General features: G+C 42.0%; 1 protein-coding gene across 1 annotated transcript in view; it reads left to right on the top strand.

Annotated features, from left to right (window-relative positions):
* The window catches only part of LOC129814106 (beta-1,4-galactosyltransferase 2-like), a 136,944-nt gene extending 116,778 nt beyond the window's left edge, over positions 1-20,166 (top strand). Inside the window, exons 6-7 of the mRNA XM_055866910.1 lie at positions 4,316-4,420; positions 16,538-20,166. Of these exons, the coding sequence (XP_055722885.1) occupies positions 4,316-4,420; positions 16,538-16,688 (256 nt within the window). The 3' untranslated portion in view covers positions 16,689-20,166. The remainder of the gene's footprint in view (positions 1-4,315; positions 4,421-16,537) is intronic.
* The last annotated feature ends 318 nt before the right edge of the window (positions 20,167-20,484 follow it).

The raw sequence follows: 20,484 nt of genomic DNA, 5'->3' as shown, positions 1-20,484 counted from the left end.
TACTTCTGTTTCTTCTCCTTTCTCTAAGCCTGAATAATACTTTGCTTTCAATGGCAATGTTAATTTAGGAAAACAGATATTTTGCTTCTCAACAAAGAAAATCTTATGACATTGTGCCTGAAAGCAGAGTGAAGAACAGATATAGACACATCTGTTGTGAAAGGTCAGAGGGCTGTTTTTCCTCTCCTTTTTACTTTCTACCAAAAAAATGCTTTGTATTATATTATTATATTATATCGCTCAATGCTCTCTCTTCATCATGGCCCCTCTGAGAGTTTTGAAAAGGTTTGATGGAGTTCAAGGTATCTGGTTCAGAATGAAAGGGCCCACAGATCCTTGGCACACAGCTCTGTTCAATACGATTGAGCCAATTTTGTGTGCTCGCTGGGCTGAGACAGCAGCACGTGAAGGCATGGAGGAGAGAAGTCAAGCTAATGAGTCGAAGGGTGCAGCAGCAGCACATGGATCCCCATGGCTTTGATAAAGAAAACCTGTCAGAGGCCCATGTTGTTGACCCATGTTTCATACAGTACAGCTCATGTCACGGACATTACATCTTGCAATCATTCAAGGTCTCTGGTGGAGACTGTTCCCAGAACGTGTCCAAATATTTACTCTTCAACTTGTCCTAAAGTAAAGAAATTGTAAAAAAAAAAATAATGCATGCCTTACCTCCTCCTGATGTCTGTCCATTCTTCTTTTGGTAAAAATAAATTTAGTTAAATCAATTATTTTGAAAGTTCTTTCAGACACTTGGTGGTCCTTAAGGACCCAACATCCTCAGCTCACTCCGCAAACTAAGTACCATAGTATTGATTAACTCACACCTGGATTACCCAGCCAAGCCTAACCATTGATTGGGAGATATAGCTGAGACTGTGCCCATCCCCCTGCCTGCCCCCTTATCTCCTTGAAATCACTGCAGATGGTTGAAGCTTTTTCAACCTGATACCTTGAAACCACAGTTAACACTACAGAATGTCCTGAAGCCAAATGAGTCACTGAATAGTTCAGTTTCCAGCTGAACTGAATGATAATCATGTAGGTATATAGTATTTAACACAGACCCAGTTAGTTTTAGTAGCTTCTGCCATGCCCTAAATGAGCAAGGTATACATACCTATTCTGGTTGCATTTTTATTTGACTAGGCAAGTCAGTTAAGAACAAATTCTTATTTACAATGACAGCCTAGGAACAGTGGGTTAACTGCCTTGTTCAGGGGCAGAACAGATTTTTACCTTTCAGTTACTGGCCCAACACTCTAACCATTAGGCTACCTGCCACCCTGTTGCATACAGTAGGCTTCATCCCAAATGGCATCATATACAGTACACAGTACACTAATTTTGACCAGAGCCATCCCACTGGACACAAACTGGTTGAATCAATGTTGTTTTAATGTAATTTGTCAACATATTGTGACATGGAATCTACGTGGAAAATACATTGGATTTGAAAAAAAGTAATCCACGTAAACAGGTTGTTTTGAGGATGAAATTTCAACCACAGGATTATGTCATCATGGTAACCAAGTTTCAATAGACAAACCTTGTATAAAATATGTTGAATTTGTACCTTTAAAACAATGGCAGATCTTCAACGTTATATCCGCTATCAGAACAAAATACAATAGGCTGGGCAGCACCTCTTACTGGAGAATTTATCTATCTATAGCTACCCTTTGGTCTCTCATCCAGGGTTTTAACCAAACCCAGCCCTGCTTAGCTATGATATTTGTCCCTGAGTGTGCTATCGTGAGAATGATTGTTGAGAGATCTCCACTTAAAAACGAAATAGATTCACTGTTACTATCGAAGTCAGTCCAAAGGGCAGGTTTAACAGAGAAAATTAAATGTGACCATATTTAACACTCATATATCATTAATAATGCTATTTAGGCCTATATAGAATTTTCTCAGTCATCAATATTGTTTCAAATCAACCCAGAATTCAACTAAAAATTGACAATACAATATGCCTAGGGTTTCAAGCTCTGGTTGATTTCAAATGTAATGATATTTAGTGATATTGAATTGTGTTTGTCAACGCAAACAAATATCAACATTAGAAGGAGATGTATCCTCTGCTTGGATAATTCCATCTGTGCCACTGACTTAGTCGCCTTTAATTCCAGTTGGATGCACGTCTCCATCTCAACCAAAAATATAAGTTAAATAATATTTAAAGTACATGTAAAGTTTTATTCGGTTTAGTGCTATTCTTTAACTTTAACTATTTTTTTCAGTTATTAATTTGTAGACAAACTGGAATTAAAGCCAGACTAAGTCAGTGGCACAAACAACACTGAACCATGCATGAGAGCACCAGCTGTTCCGGACAACTGTGTGATCTCTCTCTCTGTAGCGTATGTGAGTAAGACCTTTAAACAGGTTAACATTTGCAAGGCCGGGGGGGCCAGACTGAATACCAGAATGAGTACTCAGCGCCTGCGCTGACCAGCTGGCAAGTGTCTTCACTGACATTTTCAACCTCTCCCTGACCCGGTCGGTAATGCCAACTTGTTTCAAGCAGACCACCATAGTCCCCGTGCACAAGAACGCCAAGGTGACCTGCCTAAATGACTATTGCCCTGTTGCAATCACATCTATAGCCATTAAATGCTTTAAAAGACTGGTCAACACTATCATCCCAGACACCCACTCCAGTTCTTCTAAACAAGACCGCTAAATAGCTACCCACTGCTGCTACTGTCTTAACTATACTGTTGCCTCGTCACTTTAACCCTACAGTGGGTTAACAGCCTTGTTCAGAACAAAATATTTTTACCTTGTCAGTGCGGGGATTCGATCCAGCAACCTTTCAGTTACTGGCCCAACACTCTAACCACTAGACTACCTACCGCCCCTATATGTACATAGCTACCTCAATTACCTCATACAACTCGGTACTGGTACTCCCTGTATATATCCATGTTATTTTTTACTCGTCATTGTTATTTGTTATTCACTGTGACACTATCTATTTAAAAAAAAATGTTTTATCTTTAACTCTGCATTGTTGAAAAAGGATCCATGTTAGCATTTTACTGTTAGTCTACAACTGTTGAAGCATGTGACAAATAACATTTGATTTTAACCTATACGATTTTTAAAACAGGTAATCCTTAGTGCTATTGTTTCTGGGTCAAGAATACACAAGGGGAATATTTTGAATCCACTCTCTGCATTATGTATTACCAAACCTTCTTCTTACTTGCAGAAAACACACAGACTCTAACACAACAGAAACACCCTTACTGTACGCACACACACGGACACAAACACACAGACAGACAGACAGACAGACAGACACTCACGTGTGCACAAACACACACTGTTTATGTTATTGATCTCCATGTACTCCAGAGAAAGAGGGAGGTTCAGAGAGAGAGGCAGAAGCTAGCTTAGTGACCCAGCTGGAGCAACGTGACGCTCACATGACAAATGCAGGGAGGGTCATTTTTTTAATCCAGGGGCTTCATACGGATAAAGAGGCAAGGGGGGATATTTTAATGACCTCATTCTTCAAGCAATCAAGCAGCTGGAAGCAGCATTTTACTCAAACAAATGGCTTTGTTTTCCAAGACAGTTAGCATGGCGGCTTAGGCTGGTCTCTTCAGGAAAGCTAAGAGACACTTAATGGGAAGAGCCTGGATTCTCTTCAATCTGTTCTACTGAATTTGTTTTCATAAATGTTTTCTTTGACTCGCTTGGCATTTTCTTCTCATCTGGGCTAATGAGGCTTTGATGGCGGGATGCAGAAGCAATGTGTTTTGCTGTATGTTTGTCAGTCAGTAAGTGCGAGGCCCACAGATAGAAACTGTCAGGCTTGGCTGCACCAATAACACAGGAGGTTTAGAATGAATCAGAGCATTACAGAGTGAAATAAAACCATTTCATCCCATCTTGGGGACCAAACATTGTAAACACCCAAACACATACATGGTTCCATGTTGCTGCGTGAATGAATATCATTTCTTATTTTCCTCCATCTAGGTCTAGGATAGGCTTTAGTTTGTACAGATTGGTTGTCTACAGTCAGTGCCTTGCTTTACCCCATTTTTGTTGCATTACAGCTGAAGCTTAACTCGAGATTGCTATTACAGTGTTTCGTCGTGGCTGGTATTGCTACAGCTGCTTTGGAGTAGTTATGACTTCCCAATTGGCAACTGACAGTTTTTCTTATGTAGTGTACTTCTTTTGACCAGGGCCCATAGGGCTCTTGGCAAAAGTAGTGCACTATGTAGGGAATAGGCTGCCATTTGGGACGCACATTCTAACGGATTCTTTCTAAAGCATGACTCCTCTGTTGTAGGATCACCCTCAACGGGATGAAGGTGGTTCGACCGGACGTCCGGATCGGCCGCTACAGGATGATCAAACACGAAAGAGACAAGCACAATGAACCCAACCCACAAAGGTTTGCCTTTGATTCCTATCTTTTCGTCCCTAGACACTAGCCTGGCCCCAGATCGGTTTGTGCTGTCTTGTCAACAATGACATAGAAGTTGGCAAGACAGCACAAACAGATCTAGGACCAGGCTATCGTTTCCTCCCTAAACACAGCATTCATTCTAACTATAGAAGGTACAGAAAGTGCAGGTTCTGTAGCTATTGTTTGCTCAGTTACCAAAGTTGTCTTTTTGATAAAGGTTGTCTCACACTCACACATTATACTACCATCTTACGGTTGAAGGCTGCTCTAAGATGAATCCTCCATCCCATAGATTTGGCAGGAAAATAACACCTCATAGAAATTGATTATCATTGTTTATTCACTGCTAAGAGGGCTCTTTCATGCATGAATAGCGAACCCATCAATGACTCTAAAAAGAGCAGATCGATAACAGCATGGCTATATGCAGCGCTGTTAGTTGTGATTGTTCCTAAACCTCAGAACCCTACAGAGCTGAGCTGCAATTTGCAAAACAGTTATTGCATAGCATGAATAGACTCACTGTAGAATTGACAGACTTTTATTGATCACATCTAACCCCTTGCTGGCTCTTACCATGATAGAAAGGCCAAAAAACCACAGGTGGCCATTTAATTCTTGGGCTACACTTGTTATTCGTTTTCCATGAACTCCCAGTCCCTAGGACTCCCAGTGTGCGAAGATAACAGCCACAAGAGTAGGAGAGCGAAACCTCTTCCTCTGCAGTGCGGGCAAAACTTTTTTTCCAGCACCCCCAAAAGAATATTGCACCACCCCCACCCCCAAACTACTTCCCACGGCTATGACTGCCCGTGTGGCTCAGTTGGTAGAGCATGGCGCTTGCAACGCCAGGGTTGTGGGTTCAATTCCCACGGGGGGACCAGGGTTCAATTCCCATGGGGGGACCAGGATGAATACGTATGAACTTTCCAATTTGTAAGTCGCTCTGGATAAGAGCGTCTGCTAAATGACTTAAATGTAATGTAAATGTAATGACTGCGCCTAATGAATTGAGAGGGGTTTGCTGTGCTGACAGAGCCAGGGAAGCATGCTGTTGTCTGTTTGGCTTGTGGCTGTGTGGTGACAAGTTGATGGGTTGATACATGATCAAAGTACTTACCATGCAATCCCAATCAACATGATGCATCTTGAATGGCACCCTATCCCCTTCATGGTGCACTACTTTTGAACAGGGCCCATAGGGCTCAGGGCCCTGGTCAAAAGTAGTGCGCTTTAAAGGGAATAGGGTCCCATTTGACGCAACAAATGTCTCGAATCTGATACCATCACTTATTACTAGGTTGCCACATTTAAAATACCCAAATGCAGGACAAAAGCATGATATATTTATTTTTTGGCAGCCCCCCGTCCCCCCCCGCCCCCTCCCACAACAAAAACCTCATGCTGCACCGAACAAGCTAGTTGAAACACAACTATACTCCTTTCCATCGCGCAAAATGTAGTTATGCAGAAACGAGATACCTAATGCGTGTGGCTGTTTTATGAACATCTGGGATATACTTGGCCAAGTTAACATTTCTGGTTGGTCTGGGAATGTAAAACTTTGAAAACCGGGATTGAGTGCAGTAGCAGCAAATATGTTGAATGAGCAACTAATGAGCATGGAGAGCCTCACAAGTTGAACGAAATCACCTAATATCTTTTCAGTCTAATACGGCTATTTACTTACTTTTGTAGCTCTTCATCAGAAGCAGGCTTTTTGTAAGTAGTTAAATGTTCTTTCCAAGTTTAGCTGGAATTTAGACCGAAAGGATTTGACAAATCTGATTGATGGACAATATTACATTGGCCTACGTCTCACCTTGCGCTGAGCAGAATATCAGATCTCAACAACGATTGGAGAAGTGTTTAACATCCCCAGTACCACATCCTTATGATATACATCTTGTAAAAAAAAATGCAACATGACTGCAAAGAGATCTATTATGACGAGATGCTCATGTCTCCACCCTAACTATGGCAGTCGTTGTCCCAAAGATGGGAAGGCAGGCGACAAGTTTAGGTCCAAAATAAGCCCATAGAAACACATTGGGCTTATTTTGTCTAATTTTGGTGAGAGTGAAACCTCTCGCTTTGCCTCTTCCTCCCTGCTGCAAAAGATGCAAGTAAGAATGTCCTACTGAAATACGGGACATTTCGGCCTTTTTTTGTAAATTAGTGGTGTTTGAATGTGTTGATAAAATATGGGACATGATTGTTTGGTGCAGGACAAAGGGACAAAATATGGGACTGTCCGACAGAATCCAGGACATGTGGTCACCCTTCCTTATAAGATATTTATAAGAGATGTAGCTACCCTGCACACATAGGTATGTGGAAACCCCTTCAAATTAGTGGTTTCGGCTATTTCAGCCACACCCGTTGCTGACAGGTGTATAAAATCGAGCACATAGCCATGCAATCTCCATAGACAAACATTGGCAGTAGAATGGCCTTACTGAAGAGCTCAGTGACTTTCAACATGGCACCGTCATAGGATTCCACCTTTCCAACAAGTCAGTTTGTCAAATTTCTGCCTTGCTAGAGCTGCCCCGGTCAACTGTCAATGCTGTTATTGTGAAGTGGAAATGTCTAGGAGCAACAACGGCTCAGCCGCAAAGTGATAGGCCACATAAGTTCACAGAACTGGACCACCGAGTGCTGATGCGCACAGTGCGTAAAAATCAACACTCAAATAAAATTTGATTTGATTTGATCACTGCCGAGTTCCAAATTGCCTACGTCAGCACAAGAACTGTTCGTCGGGAGCTTCATGAAATTGGTTTCCATAGCCGAGCAGCCGCACACAAGCCAAATATCACCATGTGCAATGCCAAGCATTGGCTGGAGTGGTGTAAAGCTCACCGCTATTGGTCTCTGGAGCAGTGGAAACGCATTCTCTGGAGTGATGATTCACGCTTCACCATCTGGTAGTCCGACGGACGAATCTGGGTTTAGCGGATGCCAGGAGAACGCTACCTGCCCGAATGCATAGTGCCAACTGTAAAGTTTGGTGCAGGAGGAATAATGGTCTCGGGCTGTTTTTCATGGTTCGGGCTAGGCCCCTTTGTTCCAGTGAAGGGACATCTTAACACTACAGCATACAATGACATTGTAGATGATTCTGTGCTTCCAACTTTGTGGCAACAGTTTGGGGAAGGCCCTTTCCTGTTTCAGCATGACAATACCCCCGTGCACAAGCGAGGTCCATACAGAAATGGTTTGTCGAGATCGGTGTGGAAGAACTTGATTGGCCTGCCCAGGGCCCTGACCTCAACTCCATCTAACACCTTTGGGTTGTGGTGCCCGACCTTACTAAAGCTCTTCTGGCTGAATTGAAGCAAGTCCCCACAGCAATGTTCAAAACATCTAGCGGAAAGCCTTCCCAGAAGAGTGCAGGCTGTTATAGCAACAAAGTGGGGACCAACTCAGTATTAATGGCCATGATTTTGGAATGAGATGTTTGAGTAGCAGGTGTCCACATACTTTTGTAGTGTAGTGTATGTACAGTGCATTCGTAACTACTTTTTCCAAATGTTGTTATGTTACAGCCTTATTCTAAAATGGATTACATTTATTTTTTTCCTCTTCAGTCTACACACAATACTCCATGATGACAAAGCAAAAAAGTTTTTTTTTGTTGCAAATGTGTAAAAAAAAAAAAAAGAACCTTATTTACATAATTATTCAGTCCCTTTGATATGAGTGTCACGTTCCTGACCTGTTTTCTGTTGTGTGGTATGTGTTTAATTGGTCAGGGCGTGAGTTTTGGGTGGGTAGTCTATGTTATGTGTTTTCTATGTTGGGTTAATGGGTTGCCTGGTATGGCTCTCAATTAGAGGCAGGTGTTTGGCGTTTCCTCTAATTGAGAGTCATATTAAGGTAGGTTGTTTCACACTGTTTGTTGTGGGTGGTTGTCTTCCGTGTCTGTGTATGTTGCGCCACACGGGACTGTTTCGGTATGTTCGTTCGGTTTTTGTGTAGTCTGTTTTTCCCTGTTCGTGCGTTCTTCGTGTTACATGTAAGTTCTTACGTTCAGGTCAGTCTACGTTGTTTTGTTATTTTGTAAATCCTTTCCAAGTGTTTGTTTTCGTGTTTCGTCGTTTGTCGAATAAATCATTATGTATTCACAACCCGCTGCACGTTGGTCGAATCACTACTCCTCCTCTTCGTATGAAGAGGAGGAGGAACGCCGTTACAATGAGACTCAAAAGTAAGCTCACATGCATCCTGTTTCCATTGATCATCCTTGATGTTTCTACAACTTGATTGGAGTTCACCTGTGGTAAATTCAAATGAACGGACATGATTTGAAAAGGCACACACCTGTATGTATAAAGTCCCACAGTTACAGTTTTTCTCAGTCGCTTTGGTGCATTTTTCATATCATCCCTAACATGTGCAAAATAATAAGTGCATTTCTCAGAACAATTTGTACAAACTGCAATATACAATAGATATGTTTCTAAAGCTAGTCAGTCACTAAAAACCCTTAGTACATCTCTCAAAAGTAAATATTCATGCCAATGATCATGTCAGTGTCATCCGAATGATAAGTCATTGAGTCATTGTTCACGAACAAGGTCGTCAAAATGTTGAGGCATGTTGTCAATGTAACTGTGTACTTTGACAATATTACCTGATGTAAACTTAGGCTACAGTTTGGATGACAGTTACTGTATTGAAAATGCACAAGGCTGCACTTCTATGGCATATATCAATTTCAACAGTACTATTTACATATTACTGTATGTGGGTTATTGATTGAAAGAGACTGGACAACCCAAGGGTCACAAAGGAATAAAAACTAAATTAGAAAGAAACACAGGAAACCACCCCTAAGGCACAACTTTGCCCGCAGCACTGTTGTGCTGTCTCTACACATCCAGACGTTCCTGTCTGTCGGCCCACATATTCTCATCCACATCACACCGGATATTTTCCCTTCCAATGCAACGTGGAAAGAATCTTTTGGAATGCCTTATCCATCCTCTGCAGGCGTCTACTGTGATGTCCTCACATGCTGCATCCATTGCAGCCAGCAGGGTCATCTGTGTGTGTGGCTGACGATCGTACACCTTCCACCTCCATGCTGAAAAGAACTCCTCAATTGGGTTAAGGAATGGTGAATAAGGTGGGAGGAATTCTATGAGCATCCTCGGGTGGGTCACAAACCATTGCCTTATGATGTTTGATCGATGGAAACTCACATTATCACAAATGACCACATACTTTGGCAAATCCTCTCTAAACAGACCCCTCTCATCCTCAGGGATGAGAGCCCTGTAGAGAGTCTCTAAAAAGTTGAGTAGATGCTGGGTGTTTATGGCCCTATAAGGGGGATATGGGTTAGGACACCATGCTCCAAAATAGCAGCACACATGCTGATATTTCCTCCCCGTTGGCCTGGCAAATCCACAGTAGCTCTGTGACCGATGATATTCCAACCCCGCCTTCTGCATTTGGTCAGGTTGAAGCCAGCCTCATCCACGTATACAAAGTTGTGAGAGGGTTCACTTGATTCCAACTCCATTATACGCTATATCCCAGAACACACAGTTGAATTTGTTTTGGTAAGGAAGAGTGACATAAAATGTACATATATTGCATGTTCCTTCCACAGCAATGGAAATGTGTGCAGTTTATGCTTACTGTACTATGTATCACTATAAAATGTTGCTGTAAAGTAGTTACATAGATATATGTTTTACCTGTACATACTGGTACCGTAGCTCCTTAACTCTGTCCTCATTCCTTTGGAATGGTACACGGTACAGCTGTTTCATACTCATCTGGTTTCTATGCAGCACCCTGTCGATGGTTGAGATGCTAACCGTATGGATGTTTTCAAAGACATCCTTGTCTTCTATAATGGTCCTTTGTATTTCCCTGAGTCTCATGGTATTGTTTGCTCGGACCATGGTGCAAATAGCCTCCTCCTGTTGAGGTGTGAAAAGGTGTCCTCTGCCACCGGTTTGAGGTAATCTTGCAGTCCTATGTGGGGAAAAATGCAGTGATGCATCGCACACTTTCACATAGACAAAAACTATGCGGACACACATTTTACTGTAAAACATACAGGTGGGTGCATGTAAGGTGCAGTATGTATCTGTATAGAGTATATTTCTGTATGATGTGAAATACAAGTGGACTACTGTAATATGAAGCATTGTAGGAAGTATACAGTATACTGCTTATATACAGTAACAGTGCACTGTACATTGGTGGACATACCTGTTCTCTCTTCGTAACGTTTGAACTATTGAGGACACGGTTGATCTCCCAATATTCGGCTGCACCCTTCGACCCGCCTCAGCCATTGTAAGGCCATGATTGACAACATGGTCTACAATAGTGGCCCTTATGTCATCAGATATGCGCCTATGTCCTCTTCTGCCTCTTCCTCTGTTTTGCCTTCCACCATGCATCCTTGCTCCTCTTCTTCCTCCTCTTGGCTATTGACCCTATTCATTTCCTGGTCCATCCATTATTGGAAAATTGCAACTCTGTGTTGTGGTCTGTCTATATATGCTTGCCAATTGATTCTTCATGAGATGCACCTTTGAGCAATTTAGACAACTGGTTGATTGTTGGTTGAACTAACACTTTACATTCCTTCATGAGTGAGGGTCAATTTCACCTGCACGATTCATCAATTCACGTTTTTGTACAAAAGGTCTAATAGAAATGTGTAAAACTATGCTTGACAGTTTATGACAAATAGTTCAACAATTTTGCATGTAATGGCTTATGCAAGGAACTAATGCCTAGATGTTTTGAGGGGTAAGACTATTCAACAGAGAACCATCTACTATATTTTGATCAACATGACATGAGCAATTCATAATGTGGAAAAAAGCTGACACTTGTACATTATCAATTGCAATTTGTTCAAAGGAATAAGAAATTGCTTTAATGATGTGCACAAGTGACTAGATGATTTGGAATTTGTACAAGTAGTATCAAGAATTGCACTTTTGATCTAAGAAATGCACCAAAGCGACTGAGAAAAACTGTAACAGTGCTTGTCAAAGTTCAAACCAAGCCATGGGGTTGTCCGTAGAGCTCCGAGACAGGATTGTGTCGAGGCACAGATCTGGGGAAGGGTACCAAAAAATGTCTGCTGCATTGAAGGTCCCCAAGAACACAGTGGCCTCCATCATTCTTAAATGGAAGAAGTTTGGATCCACCAAGACTCTTCCTAGAGCTGGCCGACTGGCCAATGGGTCTTGGTCAGGGAGGTGACCAAGAACCCGATGGTCACTCTGACTGAGCCACTTCTCAGTAAAAGGCACATGACAGCCTGCTCAGACCATGAGAAACAACATTCTCTGGTCTGATGAAACCAAGATTGAACTCTCTGGCCTGAATGCCAAGCGTCACATCTGGAGGAAACCTGGCCCCATCCCTACCTGGCCCCATCCCTACTGCATGGTGGTGGCAGCATCATGCTGTGGGGATGTGTTTCAGTGGCAGGGACTGGAAGTCAGAATTGAGGAAAGATGAACAGAGCAAGGTATAGAGAGATCCTTGATGAAAACCTGCTCCAGAGTGCTCAGGACCTCAGACTGGGGCGAAGGTTCACCTTCCAACAGGACAATGACTAGATTGATTGAATTTGTCACTGACTCACTGTGTGACAGACAGACAGACAGACAGACAGACAGACAGACAGACAGACAGACAGACAGACAGACAGACAGACAGACAGACAGACAGACAGACAGACAGACAGACAGACAGACAGACAGACAGACAGACAGACAGACAGATAGATAGATAGATAGATAGATAGATAGATAGATAGATAGATAGATAGATAGATAGATAGATAGATAGATAGATAGATAGATAGATAGATAGCCCTTCATCCGCTGACTGGCATTTCTAACAAAGCTTTATTTATTCTCCAGCCTGACTTGGTTCTGATCCATGAGCCTCGGCTTTAGCAAAAGTTGAGGTGCCATGTATACAATTTGTTTGGGGCTAATAAATTATTCATTCATGTCTTGAAGAGGAAAGAGAGACAGAGAAAGCCCTATTAGGGAACCCCACCCCCACCCCCCAAAAAAGGTTTGTCCCTCATTAAAATGCTATGGGGATTATTTGAAGAGTGTTTTGATTCGTATAATAAGAGATTTGGGTTTTAAAATGGAGGAAAGTAGAAAGGCCTTGAAAGGATCTGGGTTTTTATAGCCAAACCTTTTAGAGAGAGAGCACTGCTCAAAATTCTGCCAGCGTATTTACTGGACTGGTGCAGTTGAAGTTTGCGTCTTTATTCCTGGGTATTAAATGAGGAGTTTTAAGGTGCTTTGATCAGTATGTTAAGGTCCTTTAGCCCGGTTCTCTGGAGTTAAGTTATTAAAGCCTCTGATGTTTTAATAATAAGGTCATAATAAGCCTATATATTCGTCAATTAAGATGTGTGTAGCACAGGAGGCTGCTGAGGGGAGGACGGCTCATCATAATGGCAGGAACGGCACAAATGGAATGGCATCAAACACCTGAAACCATGTGTCTGTGATGTATTTAATACCGTTCCACTGATTCCACTCCAGTCATTAACACGAGCCAGTCCTCCCCAATTAAGGTGCCACCAAGCTCCAGTGGTGTGTAGTACATAGAGGAAGGATGCACAAGAAGAACAACAGTGTCTTGTTTCTAAAACTAAATGTACTGTATTTGGTTCAAGATGTATGCTTGCTGATGATCCCCAATTGAATTTGTCGATGAATAGAATGCAAGTAGAGCAAGTGAGAAAAACAAAACTACTAGGACGCTACTTTATCATGGTCAGTACACATAGATAATATTGTTATTGAGATGGGTAAGGGAATTGCTGTTACAAGAACATTTTCAGAGTATGTAACATCTAGCACACTGAATCAGGTGATTCATCACACTTAGGTCCTATCACACTTAGAGTACTGCCCAGTTATATGGTCAATCCCTGGTCCTATCACACCTAGAGTACTGTCCAGTTATATGGTCAATCCCTGGTCCTATCACACTTAGAGTACTGTCCAGTTATATGGTCAATCCCTGGTCCTATCACACTTAGAGTACTGTCCAGTTATATGGTCAATCCCTGGTCCTATCACACTTAGAGTACTGTCCAGTTATATGGTCAATCCCTGGTCCTATCACACTTAGAGTACTGCCCAGTTATATGGTCAATCCCTGGTCCTATCACACCTAGCGTACTGTCCAGTTATATGGTTAATCCCTGGTCCTATCACACCTAGAGTACTGTCCAGTTATATGGTTAATCCCTGGTCCTATCACACCTAGAGTACTGTCCAGTTATATTGTTAATCCCTGGTCCTATCACACCTAGAGTACTGTCCAGTTATATGGTCAATCCCTGGTCCTATCACACCTAGAGTACTGTCCAGTTATATGGTCAATCCCTGGTCCTATCACACTTAGAATACTGTCCAGTTATATGGCCAATCCCTGGTCCTATCACACCTAGAGTACTGCCCAGTTATATGGTCAATCCCTGGTCCTATCACACCTAGAGTACTGTCCAGTTATATGGTCAATCCCTGGTCCTATCACACTTAGAGTACTGTCCAGTTATATGGTCAATCCCTGGTCCTATCACACTTAGAGTACTGCCCAGTTATATGGTCAATCCCTGGTCCTATCACACCTAGAGTACTGTCCAGTTATATGGTTAATCCCTGGTCCTATCACACTTAGAGTACTGCCCAGTTATATGGTCAATCCCTGGTCCTATCACACTTAGAGTACTGTCCAGTTATATGGTCAATCCCTGGTCCTATCACACTTAGAGTACTGTCCAGTTATATGGTCAATTCCTGGTCCTATCACACTTAGAGTACTGTCCAGTTATATGGTCAATTCCTGGTCCTATCACACTTAGAGTACTGTCCAGTTATATGGTCAGTCCAGTTATATGGTCAATCCCTGGTCCTATCACACCTAGAGTACTGCCCAGTTATATGGTCAATCCCTGGTCCTATCACACTTAGAGTACTGTCCAGTTATATGGTCAATCCCTGGTCCTATCACACTTAGAGTACTCTCCAGTTATATGGTCAATCCTTGGTCCTATCACACTTAGAGTACTGCCCAGTTATATGGTCAATCCCTGGTCCTATCACACTTAGAGTACTGCCCAGTTATATGGTCAATCCCTGGTCCTATCACACTTAGAGTACTGCCCAGTTATATGGTCAATCCCTGGTCCTATCACACTTAGAGTAGTACATACTAGCAACACGCATAACCACCAAACCAGACAGGCAAATTCAGGGCATCTAAGACAACCCAAGCCAAGGACAAATTGCCTTAATCTACAGTTTTATTTACATTTACATTTAAGTCATTTAGCAGACGCTCTTATCCAGAGCGACTTACAAATTGGATATAGAGCTATAGCTGAACGGAACTCTTTACCAATCTATATTTCTCAGGCAAAAAGTAAATCCACCTTCAAGAAAATAATAAAATAACGTCTAATGTGATAGACCATATGACTGGACAGCAAATAGAAAGCATCAACAGAATGTTAAATGTGTCTCCTGTCAGGTATTTTAATTATCTGTATTGTCTACTTGTTGAATGTTTGTGAAGTCTTGATTGTGGTTGTTTGTAATGTCTTGTTAATTGGTGTTGGACCCCAGGAAGATTAGCTAGCGTTACGGCGTTAGCTAATGGGGATCCTAATAAAAAATATATATATATTTTTTTTTAAGTCACTGTCTCTAAAAACTGTTTTATTTCGTGATAAAAACTCATTATTCTATCCTTGCACTCTGATTATTATGTTTACCTGTCCTCGCATGATAAAGCATTATGCCTCCAAAATTACTCTTAGCTCAACAAATTAGCCTTGTTTACCATAATTATGCAGATTCTGCTAGAAAACCAATCTTACCCTCCACACATTCCAGGGCATCCGTCAGTGTATCCAGGAGAGAGTGGTTCTAATCTCCTACTACGGCCAGTGTTTACTGTTTACCAACATGGATGTTTTTGTTGATTCATGTTGACTACCTCTACAGCTGTGTTACTGCCCCCACCCTGCTCTGTTTGGTCAGTAGGAGGTAGGAGATGTGGTTTAGACATGGTAATGAGACATTAGGCTTGCCAAAAGAAGAAAGCCTACCGTTCATCACGAGTCCAAAAGATTAGTTAGCACCACCTTGCACCGGGGCATATTAAATCAGTGGATATAAGGCTTCCTCCATCCACAGAGTAGCGTCATCATCAAATATCCAATCATAAATCATCTCATGTTAAGTGGTGGTTTTATGGCTTTTTTGCCTGCTGCCTTGCCTAAATAAGTAGGCACCAAAACTTGAATTAGGGAAGCTTTTAGTGTGACTCCTTACTCTGAGAGATGCCGTTTTCCACTATTACAGTCCATATTTAAGTAATATGTGAGAATATCTCAGATCTCTCCAACACAGGCCTCGTTGTGAGATCATTGAGAGACTGATTAAGTACAGTAGTAGAGCACAGTCAGGCTTTTAATCTTCTCTCCTCTTTATAGATAAATCTCTCCCCCCTCTCTCTCTGTCACTCTTTACCCTGTCATTTAAAGGGCTCATAGCCTAAAAGTAATTTAGCTTTCATTTAGATTCCTGACTAGATCTGTGTCTATAGAAATCTCTGTTTAGCTGCTGCTGCTGGGTTCTTCTTGGGTTGACTAGGATTGTGTCGTAGTGGGTTAATGTCAAAGCACATAAAAATGCATCTTGTTTGAGCCATTCACTTTTCTTTGAAGATTGGATATGCGCTCCACACAGTTACTGAGGCAGTTTATCCATGGCTTTCGCAAACAGCAAAAGGACATCTGAGAAAACCATTGGGCATTGCAGCCTTGGCATTGGACAATGGATGACTGTTACAGCTGGATGATTCCTGTATGTGTCCTCTGAGTTCCAATACTTGCCCATATCACCACCTATTGTCCAATATGGGAATAACAAGAAACATGCAAAACCAACCTGTACAGTATGTTAGCCACAATGATGAAAAAGTAAAACATACAGTAACATTTCACTGCTTGCTACAATGGTAACATTTCCCTGTAATAATAATAATGAGTTTTTCCTTCATCTTCTCCAGATTCAACAAGATCCAGAACACCAAGAACACTATGAAGAGAGACGGGATCAGCACGTTAACGTACCGTGTGCTCCAGTTTAAGAAGTACCCTCTCTACACCAACATCTCTGTGGAGATCGGCAAGCCCCCGCCCCGGCCTTTCAGGGGATAGACAGATAGAGAGACCCGGCCTGGACATGGAGAGGGAGGGAGATGGGGCAGAGAACGATAATGCACAGTAGATAGCCTCCATCTCTGCCTCCACCTCCCTCAGCCCGACTCAGACCCAGATACCCCCCACTGACCTGGGCTAGGAGCCCGCCCAGACCACTCACAGCCCACTCTGAGTGGAGATACATACCTGTTGCAGTCCAACACTGCTCACAGCTCAATGGTTACAGCAGGCCTCCAACCTGGGACGCTGACTAGCTGACTCTGGGGGGACTAACTCTCAGGAGTAGATGAAGAGGGGGATGTATTAGATCAGATTCATTCTCCTGGCTGGAGCCACAGTGCTGTTCTGGAAATGTGCATACTGTACATGAAACACACAGCAATAGGAATGAGGATGTCCAGGCTTCAAGGGGAGTCATATCGACATTGGATCGTTGACACGCTGGGGGTTGGGTTTGGGATTCAGAGGTACTGGAGCAGAACCAAGAAGAGCAGCCCTGATCTCTCTGTGAGAATCTATCTGTCAATCAGAACATACTATATTGGCGCAAAATGAATGTGTACTGTCTGTGCATCTAACGCAGGCTTTCTCCATTTCCCATGTTTCTGCCATTGACAAATGGTTCTGGAGCAGAGCGACATTGTGCACCAACTCCGGTCTCTCTTTGGTCTCTTTTGTTTGTGACAAAGAATTGTTACTATCTGTGGACGGAAACAAGTTTGAGAGACATACAGTGAATAAAGACCCCCTAGTAGTGGATGGGTATGACTATCTAAGGAACTGGTTTTGACCTGTTTGTGGAGAAGAGAGGTCCAGTAAAAAGAACAGAAGATGAACTTCTGGCATTGTTCTAACAGGTGATCATCAGACGTGTTCTGACGTGTTCTCACTCACAAAGGTTATAGTAGATAGTGATGGGAGTTTAAACCTTTGCTGTTTAACAATGGATACCGGCAGTTTTAGAAGAGGATCATATCTTGCTCAAAATACAAGACTCTTTACTCAATTTTTAAAATTGAGAAAATTAATACAAATAAAAAAAAATAAAAAAAATGATAAGGCATTGATAACCTAGTGGTGGGAATTGTGAATGATGTTGATAAGGAGAGTCTAGTATGGTGAATATTTGCATTGTAGCATTCATTCCATCCATTCAAAGGCAGAAGCACACTGCACTGAGGTGATAAGAACACAACGGAAGCTAGTTATTTCCTCAGGGTGGATTCCCCTAGAATAAATGGAAAACTAGCCCACATACAGTAAGAACAAATCTAATATCGTTTTACTATTAACACTACCAGTGTATGAAAGCCTTTTAACGTCTTAAGTAAGTAAGCTTTTTCTTCTCTCACTCTCTTCTCCTTTTTTTGTACTGCCTAAACACCAAACTGATGCCTTCAGAATTTTTATGAGGGGCAATGAGAAGGAATGCTGCATTTTGGGATTTTTTTTAATGACATTCCTGTTGTGTGAAGTGACGTGGAAATCTTTTTGTACTATCAATGGTTTTCTTGGCCAGGCTTGAGTCAGTGAGTATTTAGAGATGCCCCACCAACCAGTTTCCCCTCTGTTTATTTTTAAGAGTCTTTTAAAGTTTGAGTGCATTTCCCTTTTTTCTCTCGACAACACCCTCCACTGCCTTTTATTCCTCTCTCTAGCAAGGCCATATCTCTCTCTTTGTGCCGTGTGTGTCTATGAACACCACAATGTTTTTCTGTACGTGGCCATCTAATGAATACACAGACAGCTGTATCTGAAGCACACTGCTCCTCTATAGAAATATCAGCAGGATTTCAACAATCCTCTCTCTCTCTCTTTTCTCTCCTCTCTCTCTCATTCTGCTTTTTCGTTTTTCAGTTTGTTACTACTGGTGTGAGTTGCTGTGCCCTTGGAAAAGAGAGCACCTCGCAAAGTGAATACTCTACTGCCCATTCAACACAGGAGACTGATGTCCTTTTACACTACTCTATTTTAATGTAACTGTCAAATGGATGTACTGTGTATGCACTGCTCTCTGATGACTGTGGACCACAGGATTTAGAATTTGACATTCCTGCCTATGGTCCCAGTATAGTATGATTCATCAGGCTGCCAAGCTTCTGCTTTTATGTTCAATGCTGAGGGAATAATTCTCCAAAAGGCTAACTATACTACTTGGAACTTTGGGAAGGAGCTTTTACATATAGCTAGCATCCTCATTGCCTAAAATTGGTTTAACAGAACGAGCTCACTACTGATGCAGCACACAACCCCGAAAAAACTTGGTACTGAAGTCACTGGTTTCATTAAATTAAATCATTTGGTTTTTTTTCTGCCAATGATGGCTTTTTATCATAACTCCAGTCCAAGAAATTGTTGGATATTTAGTTTACTATACGGTAGACTACAGGATGTGATTTCTGTCCATATCAGACTTGTAGACTCACTCAACAGCTAGTAGCGATCATTACAGGTGCATGGACAAGTTTATCATGTAATTTGTGTTGTGAACAGAGGGAAACGTATAATAGAACTCAGTCTGTTCTGTTGACTTGATATCTATATGGAGATCATGAACCAAGTAGGCTACAACAGGAATAATAAATCCTATTGGTTCTATTATATCAATCTAATCATGAATCATATTGGTATTCCATGATATTATCTTGTTTGGCCTATAGGCTGTATTCTGCCCCACTACCCCACACATAGTGACTGTGGTATAACATTGTAGGTACTGTATAATATAGATTTGATATGATGCGTATTGACAGGGGGACCTTTCAGCATAAGCTTAGAGACATCCTTCCCAGGACTGTCTCTCTCTTTCACAACTCGCCAGCTATGAATCAGTGATAAAGCACCACTCCTCGTCTGCGTCCCAAATGGCACCCCATTCCCCACATAGTGCACTACGGAGCCCCTATGGGCCCTGGTCAAAAGTAGTCATTATGTAGGCAATAGGGTATCATTTTGGCTGCATCCCTCTGCTCCCACCCTCCCCGCAGTCAACTAGTATTATTTTCAGTTTGTCCTGCTAATGTATAATTGCGGGGCATCAGCTTTTTTTGTTGACCATGTTTTTGATGCAGCCTTGAGTAGGAAAAGCTGACAGGTGGAATGCTAATGTACTATCCACCTTTGGAGTGTGTCTGAAGTTCTCTCTTCATCCATCTCCTGTTGGCAGACATTGCACAGCTTCCTCCTTCTTATACGTTTCAACCATTGAGCAATCTTTTCCCTAATTGTCAGAGCCGTCGTTTAAAGGAAGTGGTGGGTAACTGTAACAGGAACAAGATAGGATGAGGGCATTGGAGAACAACATCAACTACTGACTGCCTCAGGTCTTCAAGCCTGAGTGCATTTTTAAAGATTTACTGTATCTATCTAGGGTTTGTACATTGAATGTTGAAAATGTTATATCTTATATAGAATGCATAATGTCATATCAAACCTACTTTTTCTATACAATCAATAAATCTGATGGTAAATGAGATACACTTATGTGATTGGTTTGTTTTTCCTTGCCAGATGAGAAAATAGATTTCACATGCATGGTGTCAGCTGCATCCCAAATTGCACCCTATTCCCTTTATAGTGCACTACTTTTGTCCAGTGCCCCTTTTGACCAGGGCCCATAGGGCTTCAGTCAAAAGTAGTGCACTAAGTAGGGAATAGTAGTGCCATTGGGATGGATCTGTCCACGGTCCTGACAATGGGGCTGATAATAGTTTTTTTCCTCCATTGTTTCCAGTTGCCATGGCATTCAAAGAAACTTCTGAAACATTTCTCATTCACTCGGACTTTGGGGCGT

Source organism: Salvelinus fontinalis, chromosome 17 (genome assembly GCF_029448725.1).
Source record: "Salvelinus fontinalis isolate EN_2023a chromosome 17, ASM2944872v1, whole genome shotgun sequence".
NCBI lineage: Eukaryota > Metazoa > Chordata > Actinopteri > Salmoniformes > Salmonidae > Salvelinus > Salvelinus fontinalis.
This window is presented reverse-complemented; position numbering and strand designations above follow the sequence as displayed.